The 18691-nt window shown below is 40.2% G+C and overlaps 1 protein-coding gene across 2 annotated transcripts in view; it reads left to right on the top strand.

The window, feature by feature from the left end:
• LOC148346898 (adenosine kinase-like) overlaps positions 1-18691 on the top strand; it is a 288745-nt gene that overhangs the window by 222719 nt on the left and 47335 nt on the right. For both annotated transcript variants that reach the window (XM_088323478.1, XM_088323479.1), the window contains exon 8: positions 18562-18597. In XM_088323478.1, coding sequence (XP_088179604.1) covers positions 18562-18597 — 36 coding nt within the window. The remainder of the gene's footprint in view (positions 1-18561; positions 18598-18691) is intronic.

Here is an 18691-nt window from a genome sequence, read left to right as displayed (position 1 = left end):
TCCGGCATGTTTGTTTACACAGGTTGAGCCGAGACTACATGATTGGATTTCATTAAAAATGCAGCCTTAAAGTGACATTGTGTATTACTGACCACTAGATGTCTGATCATAGTGTAGTGGACGAGTTTCCAACGTGGTTCCCCCAGGCACCCGGTAGCGTCCTACAAACACTTGAGTAACCCGCGGACAGTTTCTGAAAATAGCTCACCAGTAATGGAACATACTGTATAAAGAGATTATCTAAAACATGTATTTATTTGTTTTTAATGTATATATTTACATCTTTATTTCTGTGCTTTTTAGTGTACTGAATCTGTTTTTTTGTAATTTTTAGTATTTGAAAAATAGGTCAATGCTCTTGCCAACATTATTCATATAATATAAAACAGGAGCAAAACAGTAGGTTAGACAATACTTTATTTCCGGTTTATCGAGTGGCGGGAGTTTTTGTGTTGCTCACTTCGTCGTGACTACGAGATTGATTCAGATTCCTACTATAGCAGAATTCTGGACTGAGATTTTTTATCTCGAACAGTTGAAAAGTTTCAGGTAAGTATCTCGGACGATTGGCGCAAGGTAAGTGCCGCGCACAATTGTTTTACAGTTGCGCTGCTGCCGATCGCTGGTGAGGGGCAGCCCCTCCCACTGCTGCTAAGACGTTGTTTCGGCATCCGACTGCTCACAAGTGAGTATGGGTTGTTGTAAAGGTTGCTCCCGCTTCCGTAGGCAAGTAGCCCTTCTAGAGGGACGTGTCCGTGAGCTAGAGCAGTTTAAAAGGAAAATGTTAGGTGCCTCGGACACCACTGCTAGCGTGGGTTGTAGCGAACCTGCTAGTCTGGTTAGCACTAGCCCTAAACGGCATGCTAATCGCGGTGAGCCAATTCAGACACATAACAAGTTCAGCCCCCTAGCTAGTCCCACTCCACCCTGGTCTACTGGCTCCCGCACCCTAGTTATAGGTGACTCCATCACCCGTAACATAGAGCTTAGCACCCCAGCCACGGTTATGTGTAATTCTGGGGCCAGAGCACCCGACATTGAGGCTAATTTGAGGGAGCTGACATGCAAATCTAGACACCAGGACAGGGCTAGCTACACCGATATAGTCATTCACGTCGGCTCTCATCTCATCTCATCTCATTAGCTGCACCGCTTATCCTCAGTAGGGTCGGGGGGGTGCTGGAGCCCATCCCAGCAATCATTGGGCAATGGGCAGGGGACACCCTGAACTGGTTGCCAGCCAATCGCAGACGTCGGCTCTAATGATACTAAAATGAGGCAATCTGAGATTACAAAGAAAAATATTGCTAGGACCTGTAATCTCGCCAGCATCGAGTAATTGTCTCTGGCCCCTTGCCTGCGAGATGCAATGATGAGAGGTTTAGCAGACTAGTCTCACTGTCAGCAAGGATTTAGGTTTGTGGATAACTGGCCTGCTTTCTGGGGTTGACTTGACCTGCCGAGGAGAGACGGCCTTCACCCTAACTGAGAAGGTGCTCTCACTCTTTCTAAAAATATAGATTACTGTTTAATCCTTCCACGACAGAGTACACTAGTGCAGGCCAGGTCACAGGTGATTAATGAACCTGTAACCACGGGTGTGGAGTCTGTAACGCTAGAGCTAACTAGCGCTCTGCTAGATTCATGCAATTCACATAGTTTTTGTAGTTTAGAGCGTTCTATTGGCTGCACCATACACCCTGATCTGTACTCTTCTATAGCATCTTCTTCTGTGCTTCTTACCTCTGTTTCTCCCTTTTTAGGTGAGGAGGGAGAAGTAATAACATTATTTTCTACCAATAGTCATCCTGCTACTCCACCTGTCAACAATATTCCTGTGGTATGGAATTCGGGCCGCATCTGCCGTTATGCAAGGCACAAGACCCGGGACCGGCAGTATAATCCTGTGGAGGTTACCTCTAAGGTTGCCATTAAGGTTCAAAACTCGCGAAAGGTTTCAGCTCAGTCCACAGTGCTAAAGCTTGGCCTTCTGAATATTAGATCACGAGCCTCCAAAGCTTAACTTGTCAATGACCTTATTAATGAACACAATCTTAACGTTATTGGCCTTTGTGAGACCTGGTTAAAACCAAATGAGTTTGTAGTGTTAAATGAGGCTTCTCGCCCTAACTTTGTGAGTTCACACTTGGCACGACCATGTAAAAAAGGTGCTCTTATATCGGAAGGTAAATTGTAATTTACTCCTGGTACCCCTACTGTTTTTAAAACGTTTGAAGCACTTGTTATGAGGTCCACAAATTTATGTAGTTGTTGTGTATCGCCCACCTGGACCATACTCAAATTTTTTGGATGAATTTTCGGAACTGTTAACAGACTTGGTAACTTATGCGGACTATGTTGTAATTATTGGTAATTTTAATGTTCACATAAACTCCCCAACAAATTCATTTGCTATTGCTTTTAAGTCACTGATTGATACATTTGGTTTCAATCAAATAGTTGATGTGCCCACTCATAAAGATGGGAACACTCTAGATCTCGTTCTGACCCGTGGCGTAGTAGCCTCAAATGTTACAGTGTTACCGTATCCTAATGCCATCTCTGACCACTATCTTGTTAAGTGTGAGGTGCTGTTTAATGTTTACTGTGATAAGGAAAATTTAGGCTTTAGCAGTCGCAATATCCGCCCTACAACGGTATTAGCTTTAAAAGAACTATTACCTATGTTAACTGCAGCCTTCCTTTCGTACACTGGGTCTGTTGACTCACTTACAAACAACTTTAATACTGCTTTGGTTAATGTTCTTGAATCTGTGGCGCCCCTAAGGCATGAATTTCGACCTAAGAAGCATACACCTTTGTTTACTGAAGAAACCAGGTCACTCAAACAAGGTTGCAGAAAACTTGAACGAAAATGGCGCACTACTAAGCTGGAGGTCTTCCGACTGGCCTGGTGTGATAGCTTGCTGAAATATAAAGTAGCTCTTGCCTCAGCTAAAGCATCGTTTTCCTCTAAGATTATTGTTAAACATAAGAATAATCCAAAGTTTTTGTTTGACACAGTGGCGAAACTTACCAGACAACAACTTATTCTGCTAACGACATTATGGAATTTTTTAATAAAAAGATTCAGCTAATCAGGAATGAAATTTTAAAAGAACGCTCTCTAACCTCCTCCTACCTCAAACATGTGGAGGTGTTAGGTAAGGACCGTGTCGGCGGTTGTTCAGAAATATTCTCCAGTTTCAATTATTTGTCCCTTGATAGTCTAACACAGATGGTCAGTAGGGCCAAACCAACTACTTGCCTGCTTGATCCGTTTCCAGCTTCACTGGTGAAGGATCTGTTCGGGATCTTAGGACCATCAGTTTTAAATGGTATTAATATATCCTTATCCTCGGGTATTGTTCCGGTAGCCTTCAAGTCTGCCGTCATTAAACCCTTGCTTAAGCGACCTAACATTGACCCAGAAAGCCTCGGTAATTATACGCCAGTGTCAAATCTGCCATTTTTTGCAAAATTACTTGAAAAGGTCATTGCACAGCAGCTAAATGACTTCATGACAGAAAATAACCTATTTGAAACTGTCCAGTCAGCATTTAGGACAAATCACTCTACTGAGACAGCCCTGGCTCAAGTAACCAATGATCTCCTTTTTGCAATAGATTCCGGTGCCTCATCAATGTTACTGCTGCTGGATCTCAGTGCTGCTTTTGATACTGTCGACCACAACATATTTCTGGTTCGTCTGGAATGCATTGGTATCTCAGGAAAGGTACTCTCGTGGTTTAAGTCCTACCTGTCAGACAGGATGCAATGTGTTAACTCTGACATTATCCGCTAGTATAATATTAGTTTCCATTGCTATGCAGATGACACTCAACTGTATGTGCCACTGGAGACAACTGGACATTTAAGTTATAGAATTCTGGAGGCTTTCCTTGCTGAGATTCAAAGATGGATGTCAGTTAATTTTTTATGCCTTAACCCAGAAAAAAATGAAATGTTGATTATTGGTCCAGCTCACTATCGTGAGTTGTTTTCAAACACTACCCTGAACCTAGACAAATGTAATATCACCCATAGTGACCCGGTCAAAAATCTAGGTGTTATATTTGATCCTAAGCTGTCATTTCAGTCACACGTGAAAAATATTACTAGAATAGCTTTCTACCACCTCCGTAATATTGCGAAGATTCGTTCGATGCTGTCCCAATCAGATGCAGAGGTTTATTACTTCTCGGTTTGATTATTGTAATGTATTGCTTTCTGGTCTCCCGATGTCTAGCATTAAAAGTTTGCAGCTGGTTCAGAATGCGGCAGCTAGACTTTTGACTAAGACCAAAAAGTTTGAGCATATTACTCCTCTATTGGCCAACTTGCACTGGCTCCCAGTCCACTTAAGATGTGACTTTAAGGTTCTCTTATTAACATATAAATGTTTGCATGGACTTGCACCCTCTTATCTCTCTGATTTGAGTTCCCCCTATGTTCCTGCACGGAGTCAGCGTTCGGAAAATGCCGGTCTACTTGTGACTCCGAGAGCCAAGAAGTCTGCAGGCTCGAGAGCGTTCTCCATCCGGGCCCCGGTGTTATGGAAAGCCCTGCCTCCGGCGATAAGATCTGCAACCTCAGTGGAAGTTTTTAAATCGAGGCTTAAGACACACTTCTCTTCCAAAGATTATGATTGATGCCCGTCTCATATTCTATATTGTCCTGTCTTTTTCCGACTGCCTGCCTGGTGGTGATACAAAGGAGAAGGACGATTTGGAGATGAGTCAGCGGACCAGCGTTTGACCTGAAGCATGTTAACGCCTGCATGGACCAGCTGGCAGAGATGGGAAACTGCGTCGTGGCTGTCACAGACTTTCTAGACTAGTTTACAGGCTTGGGGCGTCGCTGTTGTCATGCACTTTCCGGACAAATTTTTAACATGTTACCTAGTGTTTACTATGCTTGTGTATAGTATTGCTAATTGTGATTCACCCTGGTCATCCTTGAAGGGGGATTACCACTTATGACGTCCTTTCTCAAGGTTTCTCTTTTTCCTCACACTGAGGTTTTGAGTTGTTCCTTGCCCGCATGTTGGTTTAAGATCAGGTAATTGTGTAATTGTAATCCTGTGCAGAGATATTTTTGTGATTAAGGGCTATATAAATAAATGTGACTTGACTTGATTTAACATTTACAAAATCTTCACAATATTTCAAAAATGCTGCACGTGTCTTTCCGTATCATCGGCTTCAATTTCAGATAGCTGAATTCTCCTTTGATCTTCAGGGAACAATAAAAAGCAAATGCAATTTGGTCCATTACCGCGGCAACCAGCAATGACAAAAAAACAAACAACGAAATACAACTTTTCATTTCTGTGTTGCAATCGGGCACCATTCTCCATGCTTTCCTCTAGAATCATTGGACTCACATTTTACGCAATGCAGCCCTCATTCACGTTTTCTTTAAACATATGCCATCTTGAATGGTCACCTGATCCCAAAAATGAAGTGTTGTTGCCAAATTCCCATCGTGGCTGGCGCCATGTGTGTGCCTGGCTTAAGCAATTTGATGTGGTTAGTCGATTGACTTCCTTTGAAATACATATTGCCCTCTCATTTTACATGCTGACCAGTTTTAATGAAAAAATAGGAAGGATTGCTATGAAAGCATGATAGTAAAAAAAGGGCCTTGTGAGGAGCTTAAAACCCTACCTAGTACCTTGTAAAATTGTATCAGAATTTGAAAAACTAATCATTGTATTTTACACATTTTTCCCATGCTTGGGCTAGTTGTTCCAAAAGTAGCTAATTTTTAGACATTTTGAAAGAGTTGCAAATGTTTCACTTATCGTTCTGAGTTTAATCCATGATCGTGCACACTTTCCCGTAAAAATGAATCACAATTGGCTTTGCGCACATTTCCTTTCGGTTCTGAATACACACTGTAAAAGACTACATATTTACGTTGGAAATTTCATTGGCTAAGTAAATATTTTACACTGTTTTATTCACTGGACGTCCGTGAATGTAACCACACTGTATTTGCGGGGAATCGTGTCATGAGTAGAGGTTCCCAGCGAACTTCTTTTGGGTAAGCTATCCCGTTTTTATAGTTCTTGGGTAAGTTGTTTCAGACTGATCCTGATGTTTCTGTGATGAGTATATTTCAGTAACTGGTGACATTGCGAAGACACAACTTCGTTTATCAACGTTTTTTGACAGGCCTTTTTTTCTGGCTCAACTTATGGGAGATGATTGCCAAATGTCATCCTTTAAAGGTGTTAGGTTTAAACTTTAATATACACTCAAAAAAAGGAGAGAATACATTAATGGATTTTAAATTTGCAAGGAGGGACCAGGAGAGAAGCCTTCAGATAAGAAAGTCCAACCTGTTCTAAATGCCCTCCCCTGAGCCCTTTCTTTTTTTATATTCAAGCTTACTAAAAGCAGATCAGTCCAAAGTGTTCTATGAACCAAAAAACCACAAGATGATTGGCCAATGGTAACAATCATGGAAATAGTGCATAATAATGAAAATAATGAACCACAGTCAGACATAATGGGTAAAATGATGACAGTGAGTTGAAATAGAGAACAACTGTGCGCAATAACAAACAAAATAACGAACAACCCTGACATCCTCGGCAAACTTCTTTGCAGGTGTCTGATAGTCAAAATTGATTTACTTATCGTTCCCATTTTTTCATATCACAGCACAGAAACACAGAAATCAATAAATCAATTATTTATTGTATTATACGTAAAATGATTCACCCTATTTTCTGGACTATAAGGCACACCTTAAAACCCTAAATCGGCCTGAAACTTGAAAGTGTGCCTTATATAAGGGAAAATACTATGGACACAAGTAAGAATGCATACAGTATTTAAATGTGTGCATTACAACATGAGGTTTTATGTTTGAAAAACATTGCTGAACAAAATCGCAAAACATTGTATGCAACGGGAATCAAACCTGGGTCACTGTGGTGGAAGTGCTGATACCTAATTACAAGACCACCAGTAATACAAATAAAGCAAAGTCTAATTCATCATCAGATACACAAAAGAGTTGTTTACCTTGTTGTGCGTTTTTGTGTTTATTCATATCGTTTGGGACAACATTTTGTTGTCTCTATTCTCTGCATTCAATTTAAGTACTGCAAGTAAATAGTGTGATAAGTGGAGTGGAGGATGCTATATTATACATGTTACACCGATCCCTCTCTCACCTGGATAGGGCGAAGGAGGCTGTGAGGATTACATTTTTGGACTTCTCTAGTGCCTTCAATACCATACAGCCTCTGCTACTGAGTAGGAAATTGACAGAGATGGGAGTTAGCTCACACCTTGTAGAATGGATTACTGACTACCTGACAGGCAGACCGCAGTATGTGAAACAGGGGGGCTGTACATCGGACACCGTGGTTAGCAGCACAGGATCTCCGCAGGGGACCGTTCTCTCTCCGTTCCTATTCATTCTATATACATCGGACTTTAAGTATGGCATGAGGAAGAAAAGATCTCTTCAGTCTGTCCGTAGTACAAGACAGTGACAGCAGTCTGTCACTGAAACTGCTCTTCTGTCCGGAGATAATGCTGTGAAGCGGATGCGATGGATTGTCCATGATTGACCTCAGCTTTTTCAGTGCCTGTTTCTCAGCTACTGTTGTTAGGCTGTCCAGCTCTTTGCCCACAACAGAGCTCGCTTTCCTAGCCAGTTTATTGAGACGAGAGGCATCCTTTTTCTTGACGCTGCCTCCCCAACACGCTGCCGCATAGAAGAGGGCGCTTGCCACTACTGTCTCATAGAATATCTTCAGGAGCTTTTTGCAGATGTTGAAGGAGGCCAGCCTTCTGAGGAAGTAAAGTCGGCTTTGCCCTTTCCTACATAGAGCTTCTGTGTTGGCAGTCCAGTCCAGTTTGTTGTCCAGCTGCACACCCAGGTATTTGTAGGTCTGGACAAATTCTACACATTCTCCCTTGATGGTTACAGGAACCGGATGAGTTCTGGTTCTCCTGAAGTCCACCACCATCTCTCTGGTCTTGGTGGTGTTTAGGTGCAGGTGGTTTGCGTCGCTCCATCGGACAAAGTCCTGAATCAATTTCCTGTACTCCTCCTCCTGCCCGTTTCTGATACATCCCACGATCGCAGTGTCATCTGCAAACTTTTGCACATGGCAGGACTCAGAGTTGTACTTAAAGTCCGATGTTTGGTTACTCTATATAACATGCTAAAGTGGGCATTTGCACGTCACACTGGGTATTTGTATATTGTATTCTTTTGGCTTTATTATTGTACTGTTCTCAGCTCAGGGATGCTGCTGGAAATGTGAATTTCCCTTAGGGGATGAATAAAGTATCTATCTATCTATCTATAATGAGATAAAATGTATTCCCCTTTTATATGAAACGCCGGTATATGTATCCCAGCATACACCGCGGACCACATCGCCTACGAGGAAAAATCTAGTCGGCGGCTGCTTGCCTTTGTTGCGAGACCTTGCGACTTAATATTGATCCATAAATAAGGCGCATGGTCAGTTTTTGAAAAAAATTAAGGCTTTTAGGTGCGCCTTATAGTGCGGAAAATACGGTACTTTAAAAAAAAAAAAGATAAAAGGCTGTTTTATAGTCAGTTTTGGGGATGTTACTCTAAAAAGTAATTGGATCTACATTACTTCTTTTTATAAAAGAATACCTGAGTTAGTAACTGAATTATTGTATATTAAAAGTAACTAGTTACCAGGGAAAATAACTACTTCCGTTACTAAGTTGCTGCATGTCAAGGAATTTTTAATTTTCTGAGCAGTATTTGAGTCATTTGAATAGAGAATAACAGACATGTAGTTATAGAACCTTGTCATATTTTTTGCACCTTACCAGCAACAGATTTATCCTACACTTGAATTGCTACAAAAATAAACCGTAAACAATAATAAAGTATTAATCATCAGTAAACAATCCTAAGTTAATAAATTAAATCTAACCCTCACAATCTGAGACAAGTGGTCAAGTAGACATAGCCTTCCTTCTGTACTTTAAGTTTTTTGTTCACGACAAAAGTCAACTATAAAATGATATAAAGTGAGTTCCAATCTATAGAATAAGTCATTACTTGTCAGAAAACTGCTCAAGTAGACCTATACTACTGCAGTTCAACTATTTTCACACAAAAAAGGTAAGCAGTTAATACAACACGCCACGTCTCGGGGTATTCAAAGTAACCTATCACTTTTGACTGTCAGTATCAGTAATGGCGAAAGAAAGTGTGTAGTCAGAATACCCCGTTACTGAAAAAATAATTCCGTTACGTAACGACATAATTTATAAAGACATTATTCCCAACACTGCTTATACCATAGTAAAGAAAACACAGTGCTTAACAAAAAAGAAAACAGAATTCAGTCTGAATTGGACCCAAAACATTCCATTGTTATATTGTAGTTATTTAGCCTATTTTTGCTGCTCAACTGCACTAAATATATATGCCAAAATTTGAGTTCGCTGAGTAAATCTTGCTTGGGGGGGTTGAATTTTGTGAAAAGTCACACAGCATGTTTACTGTGTACAAGCACCCCTCAAGAGACAACACTTAAGTCTATCCTAGCGTTTATGACTGCGAGTTATTGCCCCGTCTGACAGACGTTGTAAAATGTAGAGTAACTGGATATTGGTGAACTTCCTTGAGGGAGATAACTCTGACCTCTTGTCCGAGCGTGAGGTGAGACGTGTGATAGAGGCCTTTAGTGCTGATACGGTTATCAGACTGACATCTAAGCCGCTTGGATACCGCCACCCCCTCATCGGCAGTGCAAGGTCCCAGCAGACTAAGGTTAACACCCCCCTCTATTCAACCACCCTGTAGGCCAGGGGTATCAAAGTCATTTTAGCTGTGGGCCACATGCTAGAAAAAAATCTCACAGGGGCTGGACTACTAGGTTTAAGACAAAGAGAGAGAATGAAAAAATAAGTAAAAGGGAACAAGAAAGACGGAGTAAGGGAGACAGTGAGAGAAGGTAAGAGAAGCAGGAAAAGGCAGAACAAATGAGAGAAGTGGAGAGAGCACACTAGAGAGTGGAAGGGAGAGAAGAAAGTGAAAGAGAGAAAAAAGAGAGAGAAAGTCAAAAAAAAGCTAGAAATCTCAAAAGAATGAGAGAAAATTAGTTATATAAATGAGCATGAGAAAGACGGGCAAAGAACGGGAGTGATAAAGAGTAAGTGAGCGGGAAAGAGAAAAAAGAGAAACAGAAAAAAGGAAGAGAAAGAGAAATAGAAACTATAGAGAATAAGAGTGTAAGAACAAGTTAAAGAGAAGAAGAGACAGAAAAGAGGAAAAAAGAAAGAGCAAGAAAAATCAAAGATTGAAAGGGAAAATAGAGAGGAAAAGAAAGTAGGAAAGTAAGATGGAGAAAATTAGAGTTAGATAGAGACATAAGAGAGCAAAAAAGAGAGAACTACCGTATTTTCCGCACTATAAGGCGCACCTAAAAGTCTTATTTTTTTTCAAAAGCTGACCATGCGCCTTATAACACAGTGCGCCTTATATATGGCTCAATATTAAATTCGCAAGGTCTCGCAACTACGAGAAACAGCCGCCGACTCCATTTTTCGCGCTGTGCATACTGGGAAATATTAAACGATTGGTAGTTGCCGGGGCTCGTGTTGTATTTGTTTACTAAGTGGCAAAATGGCTACCCCATTAAACTGCTTAATTCATATTCAACAAATACAGTATTTGTCTGAATCCAGGGTTTTGACTGGTGAAGATGTAAAGCACAATTTACCTTAAACAAACGCAGAATTATTCAGAATGTCACGTTTGACAGAGAGAGAGAGAGAGCGAGAGAGAGAGAGAGAGAGAGCGAGATTCTCTTTCATACGTGCATTTGTATAAGAAAATGGCTCCTGTTAAGAGACACGCGTACAACGCCGAGTTTAAACTCAAAGCGATCAGTCACGCAGCACAACACGGCAATAGAGCGGCAGCGAGAGAGTTCAACTTAAATGAATCGATGGTACGGAAGTGGAGAAAGGATGAAGATAAGCTCCGCCAAGTAAGGAAAACTCAACAAAGTTTCCGTGGCAATAAAGCAAGATGGCCAGAGTTAGAGGAGACACTTGAACAGTGGGTTGTTCAACAAAGAGCGGCAAGCAGAAGTGTCAGTACGATAACTATACGTATGAAGGCAACAGCGCTGGCACAAAAACACCGGACGTGTTGGATGGCCCATTCACTGAGATATGGTCAATTCGAACACAGCAGAAGAAGAATTCGAGGGATTCGTCGATGAGGAGCTTATAGAGTGATCTTTGTTTTTCTTTTGTGTGTTTACGTTTTACATTTTACAGTTATTATGTTATTGCTTTGCACTCGTTGTTTTTGCACATTACGAGTGTCACTTTATTGCGATTGCACTAACGTTTCATTTAAAATAACAGTATCAGACGTTTTTTTCTTTGCGTGTTGACTAAATGGACAAAAAATAAAATGATATGTCGATGTTGTTCAAAGATGTTAAAGATGTGTCACGAAAATGCTTTACCTCAGAGAAAATAATAAAACGGCTGTTTATTTATTTTGGGAGTGAATGGAGTTGTGGAAAGCTTGTTTGTTAATAAAGTTTGACCTTTTTGAATGGTTTGTTGACATTCCCTTGAGCGTGGCAACATCTAGAGGTTGCATAACGTAACTACATTCTCTACTGTAGTCAAGTCGTCACATTTATTTACCGTAAATAGCCCTTAATCCCAAAAATGTCTCGAAGGACTGCACAGGATTACAATTACAAAATTGCACAATTACCTGATCTTAAACCAGCATGCACTTATAGCGCCTTATAATGGGGTGCGTCTTATGTATGGCATAAGTTTTAAAATATATCATTCATTGAAGGTGCGCCTTATAACATGGTGCGCCATATAGTGCGGAAAATACGGTAGATCAAGAGAGAGAGAAACAGTGAAAGTGAGATGGAGAAAAAGAATAGAGAAATAATTACTTGTACAGTTGCTTTGTGAGTGGTGCATATTTAAAACTGCAGTTCATTTTTCTCTTGCGCTTCTCTCAGTGTTGTCTTGCGGGCCGGATTAAGCCCCTTGGCACCTATGATGTCGGCAAACCCTTCATTCTGTGATCGCTGTTGGACATTTATATGCTGCGCATGTTTTCGGTTGTATAACGCCTTACGATCCTCTATTGCTGCCCTTGTGGTGGTCAGTCCTACGGAGATATTTGGCCAGCGAGGGCGACATTGCCGCAGGGACATGCTTATATTTAGTCACATGAAAGCTGAGGTCGGAAGTCAAAAGAGCTCAAAGAAGTGGTGATCACCAGCGGGTTTTCTGTGGATTGTTATCAGGTCCAAGAGACTGAGGTGACATTGGAAGAGAAGACAACAATGGTAAATGGTCTGCATTTATATAGCGCTTTTCAACTCAATGAAGACCGCCCAAAGCACTTTACAATGTGCTTCACACGCACCCATTCACTCACACACCAATAGTGGCCATGCAGCCATGCAAGGCGCCGACCTGCTTATTGGGGCATTAGGGATTAGGAATTAGGGATTCAGTCTTGCCCAAGGACACTTTGACATATAACTCGAAGGAGCCGGGAATCGAACCTGTGATCCCTTGATCCCAATACGAGCGCTCTACCTCCTGAGCTGATGCCACCCCTAAATAATAGCAACGCTGGTCCATCCTACTGCTACAGATGGCTAACAACTCTCTTAAACCACCCCTGACAAGCCGGTATCTCACCAACGCCAGATCCATTATCCATGAAATGGATGACCTGCATCTACAAATCGTGGTAAACCTCTACATTCAGGATCAACATATTTTATAGATTACAGATACTTGGACCTATTCGAGGTTACCCAATGCTTGTGTGTAGCTAGCCAAACATGCTCTAAATCGCTTTCTTGCATTGAAAGGCGAAGCCCTCCAATTCTGTTGTACTTTTGTATAATGACAATAATGACCATTCAACTTCTGTGTTGTTTTTATTTTTTGCTCATTAGTTGCTATTTAGTTAGTCGCATACTCAGTCGGTAAGGATGTCATCTTGAAGTAAGTTTTGCCCTTAGGGTCTTTTGTCAATCTGCGATGCTACTTGCGGATTTTCACTTTTTGCGGGGTTTCCGTAATAACCAACGGATAACTGTAATTCGGTGTTTTTCAACCGTTTTTCAACCAAGGCACACTCTTTCATTCAAATAAATCCCGCGGGACACCACCAGTCGGTGCCGTCACATCTCCGGTAAAAAATAATTGAAGAAAAATAGTTTTCGCTATATCGCACAGGCACAAAAATTGGATAATTTCCCACGGCACGGTACGACAATTAATTGCTATGCCACGGCACATCAGTGTGCTATAGCACAGTGGTTGAAAAGCACTGCTGTATTTTGTAATATTACTCAACTGGGCACTGTTTAAAAGCTTTAATTTTGTTCTTAGAATACAAACATCAATCCTAAAATAGATTTCTTTCTATAAGTAAACACTGCGGTGCTTGTCTACATATTCAAAGCAACAAACCATCTGCTTACCAAATAGCAAAGTCAGTGGTACGAAGTAAAAGATGAGCTAGCAACTTTCTCATTAGCTTGTGTTTTGGTCCCGTAAGACAGCAAGTTGGCGAGAGAATGTGCAATCACTTTAACAGACTATTTAAACATGACTGTTTCTGAATGATAATGTTATAATTAGGAATCGAGAGGCTCGCTGCTTAAGACGTGAGCACATTGTTAATCGGTAGTATTGGTCTTGTTATACTTCACCTCAGAGGCCTGCAGGCTCCTTTTAAATACGTGGTCTCAAGCTTGCAGCGCGGAAGCCAAGTGCGCCCCGCAGGATGATAATGTAAGGCCCTCGCCTTAATTTGGTTTCAAGAGACAGTGTGTACTATTTAGCACTTTTAACGGTAGAAAAAAATAAAACCTACATATAAATACATATATATACATTTTTTTTCAAAGGTGGTGTCTGCAACTAGAAATTTTGCCATCTCCTGGCTTAAAGTCATGATCCCAGTTTAGGTCAGCTCAATCCTCAAGTCCTGATAAACTCTTTTTTTTTTCATTTTTGGGGGGTTTTGGGTGTGCGTTTGGACGGGCCTTTTCTTATATTTATCATTCTCAGGTACACTAACAAAAAAAAACCATGAACAAGCATGAAATCACTCCCCATCCACCCCCTTTCCCTTTCCTTCTTCCTAACGTGTTGCGAGTCCCCAAACAGCGGTGCTAAAAGTAAGATAAAAGTAGATAGGCGCGGTGGGGGGAAAATGACAAAGGCTCTTTGAACTCAGTTAGGCACATACTTTCATACACATACTTAATTAAGAAAATACTTAACTTTCAAGTTTTCAAATACATGTCAAACGATGCCCCCCCACCTTAAATAATTTAGAAAAAAATTCACAGACTGATTATTTTTTTTAAATACTTGTGTGTTGAAAAATGTGCATTTATTTTACATCACACGAGCTAATTTACCTCCATCTTGTTGATGTTTGGACGGGAAAAAACGATAGGCTGGGCAAAAACAGAGAAACAAATTAAGTCTCTGTAGTTTGTGTTCTTCCTTGTGCTTTATAGCTCTCATTTGTTGTTGAATCCTAAAGTAAGACGCTTTTTGTATTTCTGTTTAAAAAAATAATTTTCCGTAGTTTAGATTCTTCCTTCTGCTTTGTAGCACTTGTTTTGTTGTCACTCCAAAAAAGTGGCATCTAGTGGTCAATTATTACACAGTGTCCCTTTATTACCTGTTTATCCGAGAGTACCATGTCTAATTTTCGTTATAAACAATGTTCACTACGTTTTTATGAATGACAACAAAAATCATTCCAATTCCAACCAGCAAGTGGCCTGTATGTTACTTGGTCAATAAAGGGTTACAAAAATCAACACAGGTCTATATTAGGCAGGGTCATATAACTGCTTATGATTGTATCATTATTATGAATTTCAGGATATTTTGTCAGCAAAAAGTGTTTGCATTTGCATCGTGCACGATCATTTTTCTCAGCGTAAAATTGCCAATTGTGGATTATTAGCTTAAGCGCTCTAAAAATATCCCTCGGATTGATTAATCCTCTGACAGCGGCAACATTTTCGCCTCGCATTCTGGCAGCCTGTTCGCTTCCTTTGCTTTCTTCAACTCCAGCAACTTTTGGCCATGATGCCAACATTTTTGCCTCCCGTAATTTTTGCACTCCTGATTTTAGGCGCACCCCCCATGAATAGTATTTTGCCATATATGTTTCTTATACAAGGCTCACTGGATTATAAGGTTCATTGAATTAGTACTACAGTAAGTAACCGTACGTAATCATATTATTTACGGTACATATTATTGCAGGGGTCTCCAATGTTGTGCCTGCGGGCACCATTGGTATTTTTTGGCTGGTACAACTTATACACCGGAGAGCTTCATAGACTATGTACAGTATGTGCTGCATTTCTTATTAGTCTTATATAAAACCTTTAATTTTTTGCAGTCCAATATGGCTCATTCAACATTCTGAGTTGTCAACCCCTGGTCTAGTGGTTAGGTGATGGCACTATCACTGCCGAGACCCGGTTTTGATTCCAGTTGCAGATAGTATTTTGCAATTTTGATCAGCAATCAAATTTCCAATCAAATTTATTTCCAGGCAATACATTGCCATTCAAAGTACTGTATGAAAACTTTCAGTGTACAATAAGACCTTTAGTGCCGCCCAACAACTTGAAACACGTAATACAGACACACACAATGGTTAAAATGCAATAAAATCAAGATTAACAGTAATAGAAATAAAATTCTGATTACGACAAGCCGCAGACTAACTTTGTGTGAAGCCTGAAAGGTACCTGCGAGAGGGTTATCCACACTGATAAGCATGGCAGCTATGTTTATTGATTGATCAATCATTGAACAAATATGGAAGAGGCCATATAAATATTATATGCATTTTCAATCTTATCCACCCTATTTGCAATTTATATGGCGCACCGGGTTATAAGGCGCACTCTAAACTTCCTGGCCAACTGAGGGTTCTAGATGCACCTTATAGTCTGGGAAATACGTTAATTTCCCTTCCCTTGGCCACTGGATGGTTTTAAATTCCACGGCCAGCCCAGATGTCACTTGAAGTAGTCGCCATTGTGGCGGCAGCTGTGGCGGCACGTGCAGCGCCATCCCAAAATGCCAAGCTTCCCAAAATCGGCTCGGGGCTCATTATACGCGCAGGCTCACACATCCCAAGGCCATCAAATTTTGATGCGATGGGCTCCTTAACATGAGTGTGCTATTTATGGCCCATTATGTGCCTTTTACGACTCTATTCAGCTTCAATATTTGGATGTTCACATAATTACACACAGCTATTATCCACATGTTGGGTTGTCAGAGTAATTGTTCATTTTCATGCATATTTTATTAATTTGGGTTATCATTTGATGCATTTAAGAATTAATTCTTAGGCTGCTTCCACCTTGTGTATGGAGGAAAAGCCAAGAACAAATCAGCTGCGGATATGCTAATGATTCCTTGTGAAATAAGATGTTTAGAAATTGCTTTACTTCAAGCTTTTGAGCTAATGCTCAATTTGCCTCTGGGTTTTGACAGATTGGTGTTTTTCTACTCAAAATCTACGTAACAAAATGGGTTTATAATAAGTTTAGTCTGTTATCAATTGGACTCCTGCATGGTGATTGCATACGATCAAAGGTGGGTACTAACGAGTTACATATAATCAGTTACATTTACCTGATTAAGTCTTGGGAAATTTTACCCTTCCAGGAGTATTTTTAAATAACTGCTGTTTTATCACTATACTTCTTACTTAAACCTAAGTGGATTCGTGTAGAAGAAAATATGCTCTTACTCTCCTAGATTAGGCTACATTGAACCTGTCACTTAAATCCCCTCACCCAAGATTCTCACATGGCCCTGAAGCTATGGCCCTCACTTGGCCCTCAAGCCATTCTTTCAATTAGATTTGAGCAGTGACTCAAACAACCACCTGGTGAAACTTTTGAGCACGGTTAGGAATGTTCTTTTAACTGTACTGTACAGTGCAGTGTATATAGCTGTAGCCTTACATTTATGTATATTTTTAATCCACAGAGGGTTCAATTAAACAAACTGTCTGAGTACACAGACTTGTAATATATTGTTGATTGGATGGACTTCGATGATTTGATGATCTGACTGAATGGTTGTTGTTGTTTTTTTTTATTATTATTTAAATCAATAAATACTACAAATTATTATTTGAGGTGTTTGTAATCAAGTACTTTTTTTTACTTTTAAGTCAAGTCATGTTTATTTCTATAGCCCTCAATCACAAGGAGTCTCAAAGGGCTTCACAGATCACAGACTATTGCAAACTACAAACTATTATTACAGCACCTGATCTAAAACCTACATGAGGGCAAAAAAAAACTCAAAAACCTCAGCATGCGGAAAATGATCAAACGTTGAGAAGGGTCCACACATGAGGTTACCCCCTTCCAAGATGACCAGGTTTTACTCAAGTAATTATTTGGATGCCTACTTTTTACTTCTACTTAAGTCATATTATTCTGAAGTGACAGTACTTTAACTTGAGTAAAAGTTGTATCCACTCTACCCACCTTTGCATTTGTTGCTAGTTTGTATTTTTAAATATTAGCGCGCACTGCTGTCTGTTGGTTTGACTATAATGCACCGTTTACCTTATTGTTATTGTGGGCCAATCATGTTGCCGTCTTTTGATTTCCACACCCTTTAGCCTTTGTAACCTAGGAGATTTAATAAAAAAGAAAGGGCTCAGGGGAGGACCTTTAGAAAACATTCAAATATTTTATCTACTGTAAATTTTGGGCTCTCTCCCCCGTTCTCCTTGCAAGCTCAAAATCCATCGATGTCTTCTCTCCTTATTTTGAGTGTGTACTAACTATAAAAAGTTTAGCATCTACGTTTGAGGATGAGTGTGTGAAATAAAGAAAACACTGTGTTTCTGCATTTTTTCTTTTCGATCTTATTTAAAAGTAACACGGTCATCTTCAATGCCGAAAGCTTGCTTTTCTTTTGCACTGATATGTAGTCCTGTCTTTTTCTCGTCAAAATTAACTTTGTTTTCCTCCTCAACAATAAACTGTTATTGTCCTGAAATGCTCAAAAACTGCTTCAAAAACTTTTTTCCGTTCTCTGCCAAAACTAAAGGGATGTGTTTATACTGGCAATATCTGAGTTATCTTCTTGTACGTTAAAATAAGTTTATAGGCCTGGACTGTGCTCAAAGGTAACTGCTGCAACACTGGTTCAATTCCCATTGCACCCAACAGCAAGTTTGAGTTAAAAATATGAAACAAATTTTTACCCTGATTTGAAATAAAAAATTTAGGGTGCATAGATGAGTGTCCCTTTGGGCTGGCTTCAGAGCCTGTAAAAATGTCTTACCTATATGCGAAGGCCATATACCCCTGTGGAGTCAAGAACACACTCACATTCACCAAACATTCATTTCCCTTCGCTCTTTCCAACCTGACACTGACATCCAGAGCACTTTTCAATTTGATTATTGATTTGTCAGATGTTTGAGCTTTTGTTTTCGTGTTTGCAGGAGGCGGCTACGTTTGGCAAGCAGCTGGGCTTCCAGGTGAGTCGTCCACAAATAATGCTCTGACTTTTTCACTTTCCTCTTTATTTCTGCCGATAAAAAAGTTATTTTTTGGACAATGATTGATGCGCTA

This window comes from Urocampus carinirostris, chromosome 19 (genome assembly GCF_059441175.1).
Source record: "Urocampus carinirostris isolate Australia breed hairy pipefish chromosome 19, RoL_Ucar_1.0, whole genome shotgun sequence".
In the NCBI taxonomy this organism is placed as follows: Eukaryota; Metazoa; Chordata; class Actinopteri; order Syngnathiformes; family Syngnathidae; genus Urocampus; species Urocampus carinirostris.
This window is presented reverse-complemented; position numbering and strand designations above follow the sequence as displayed.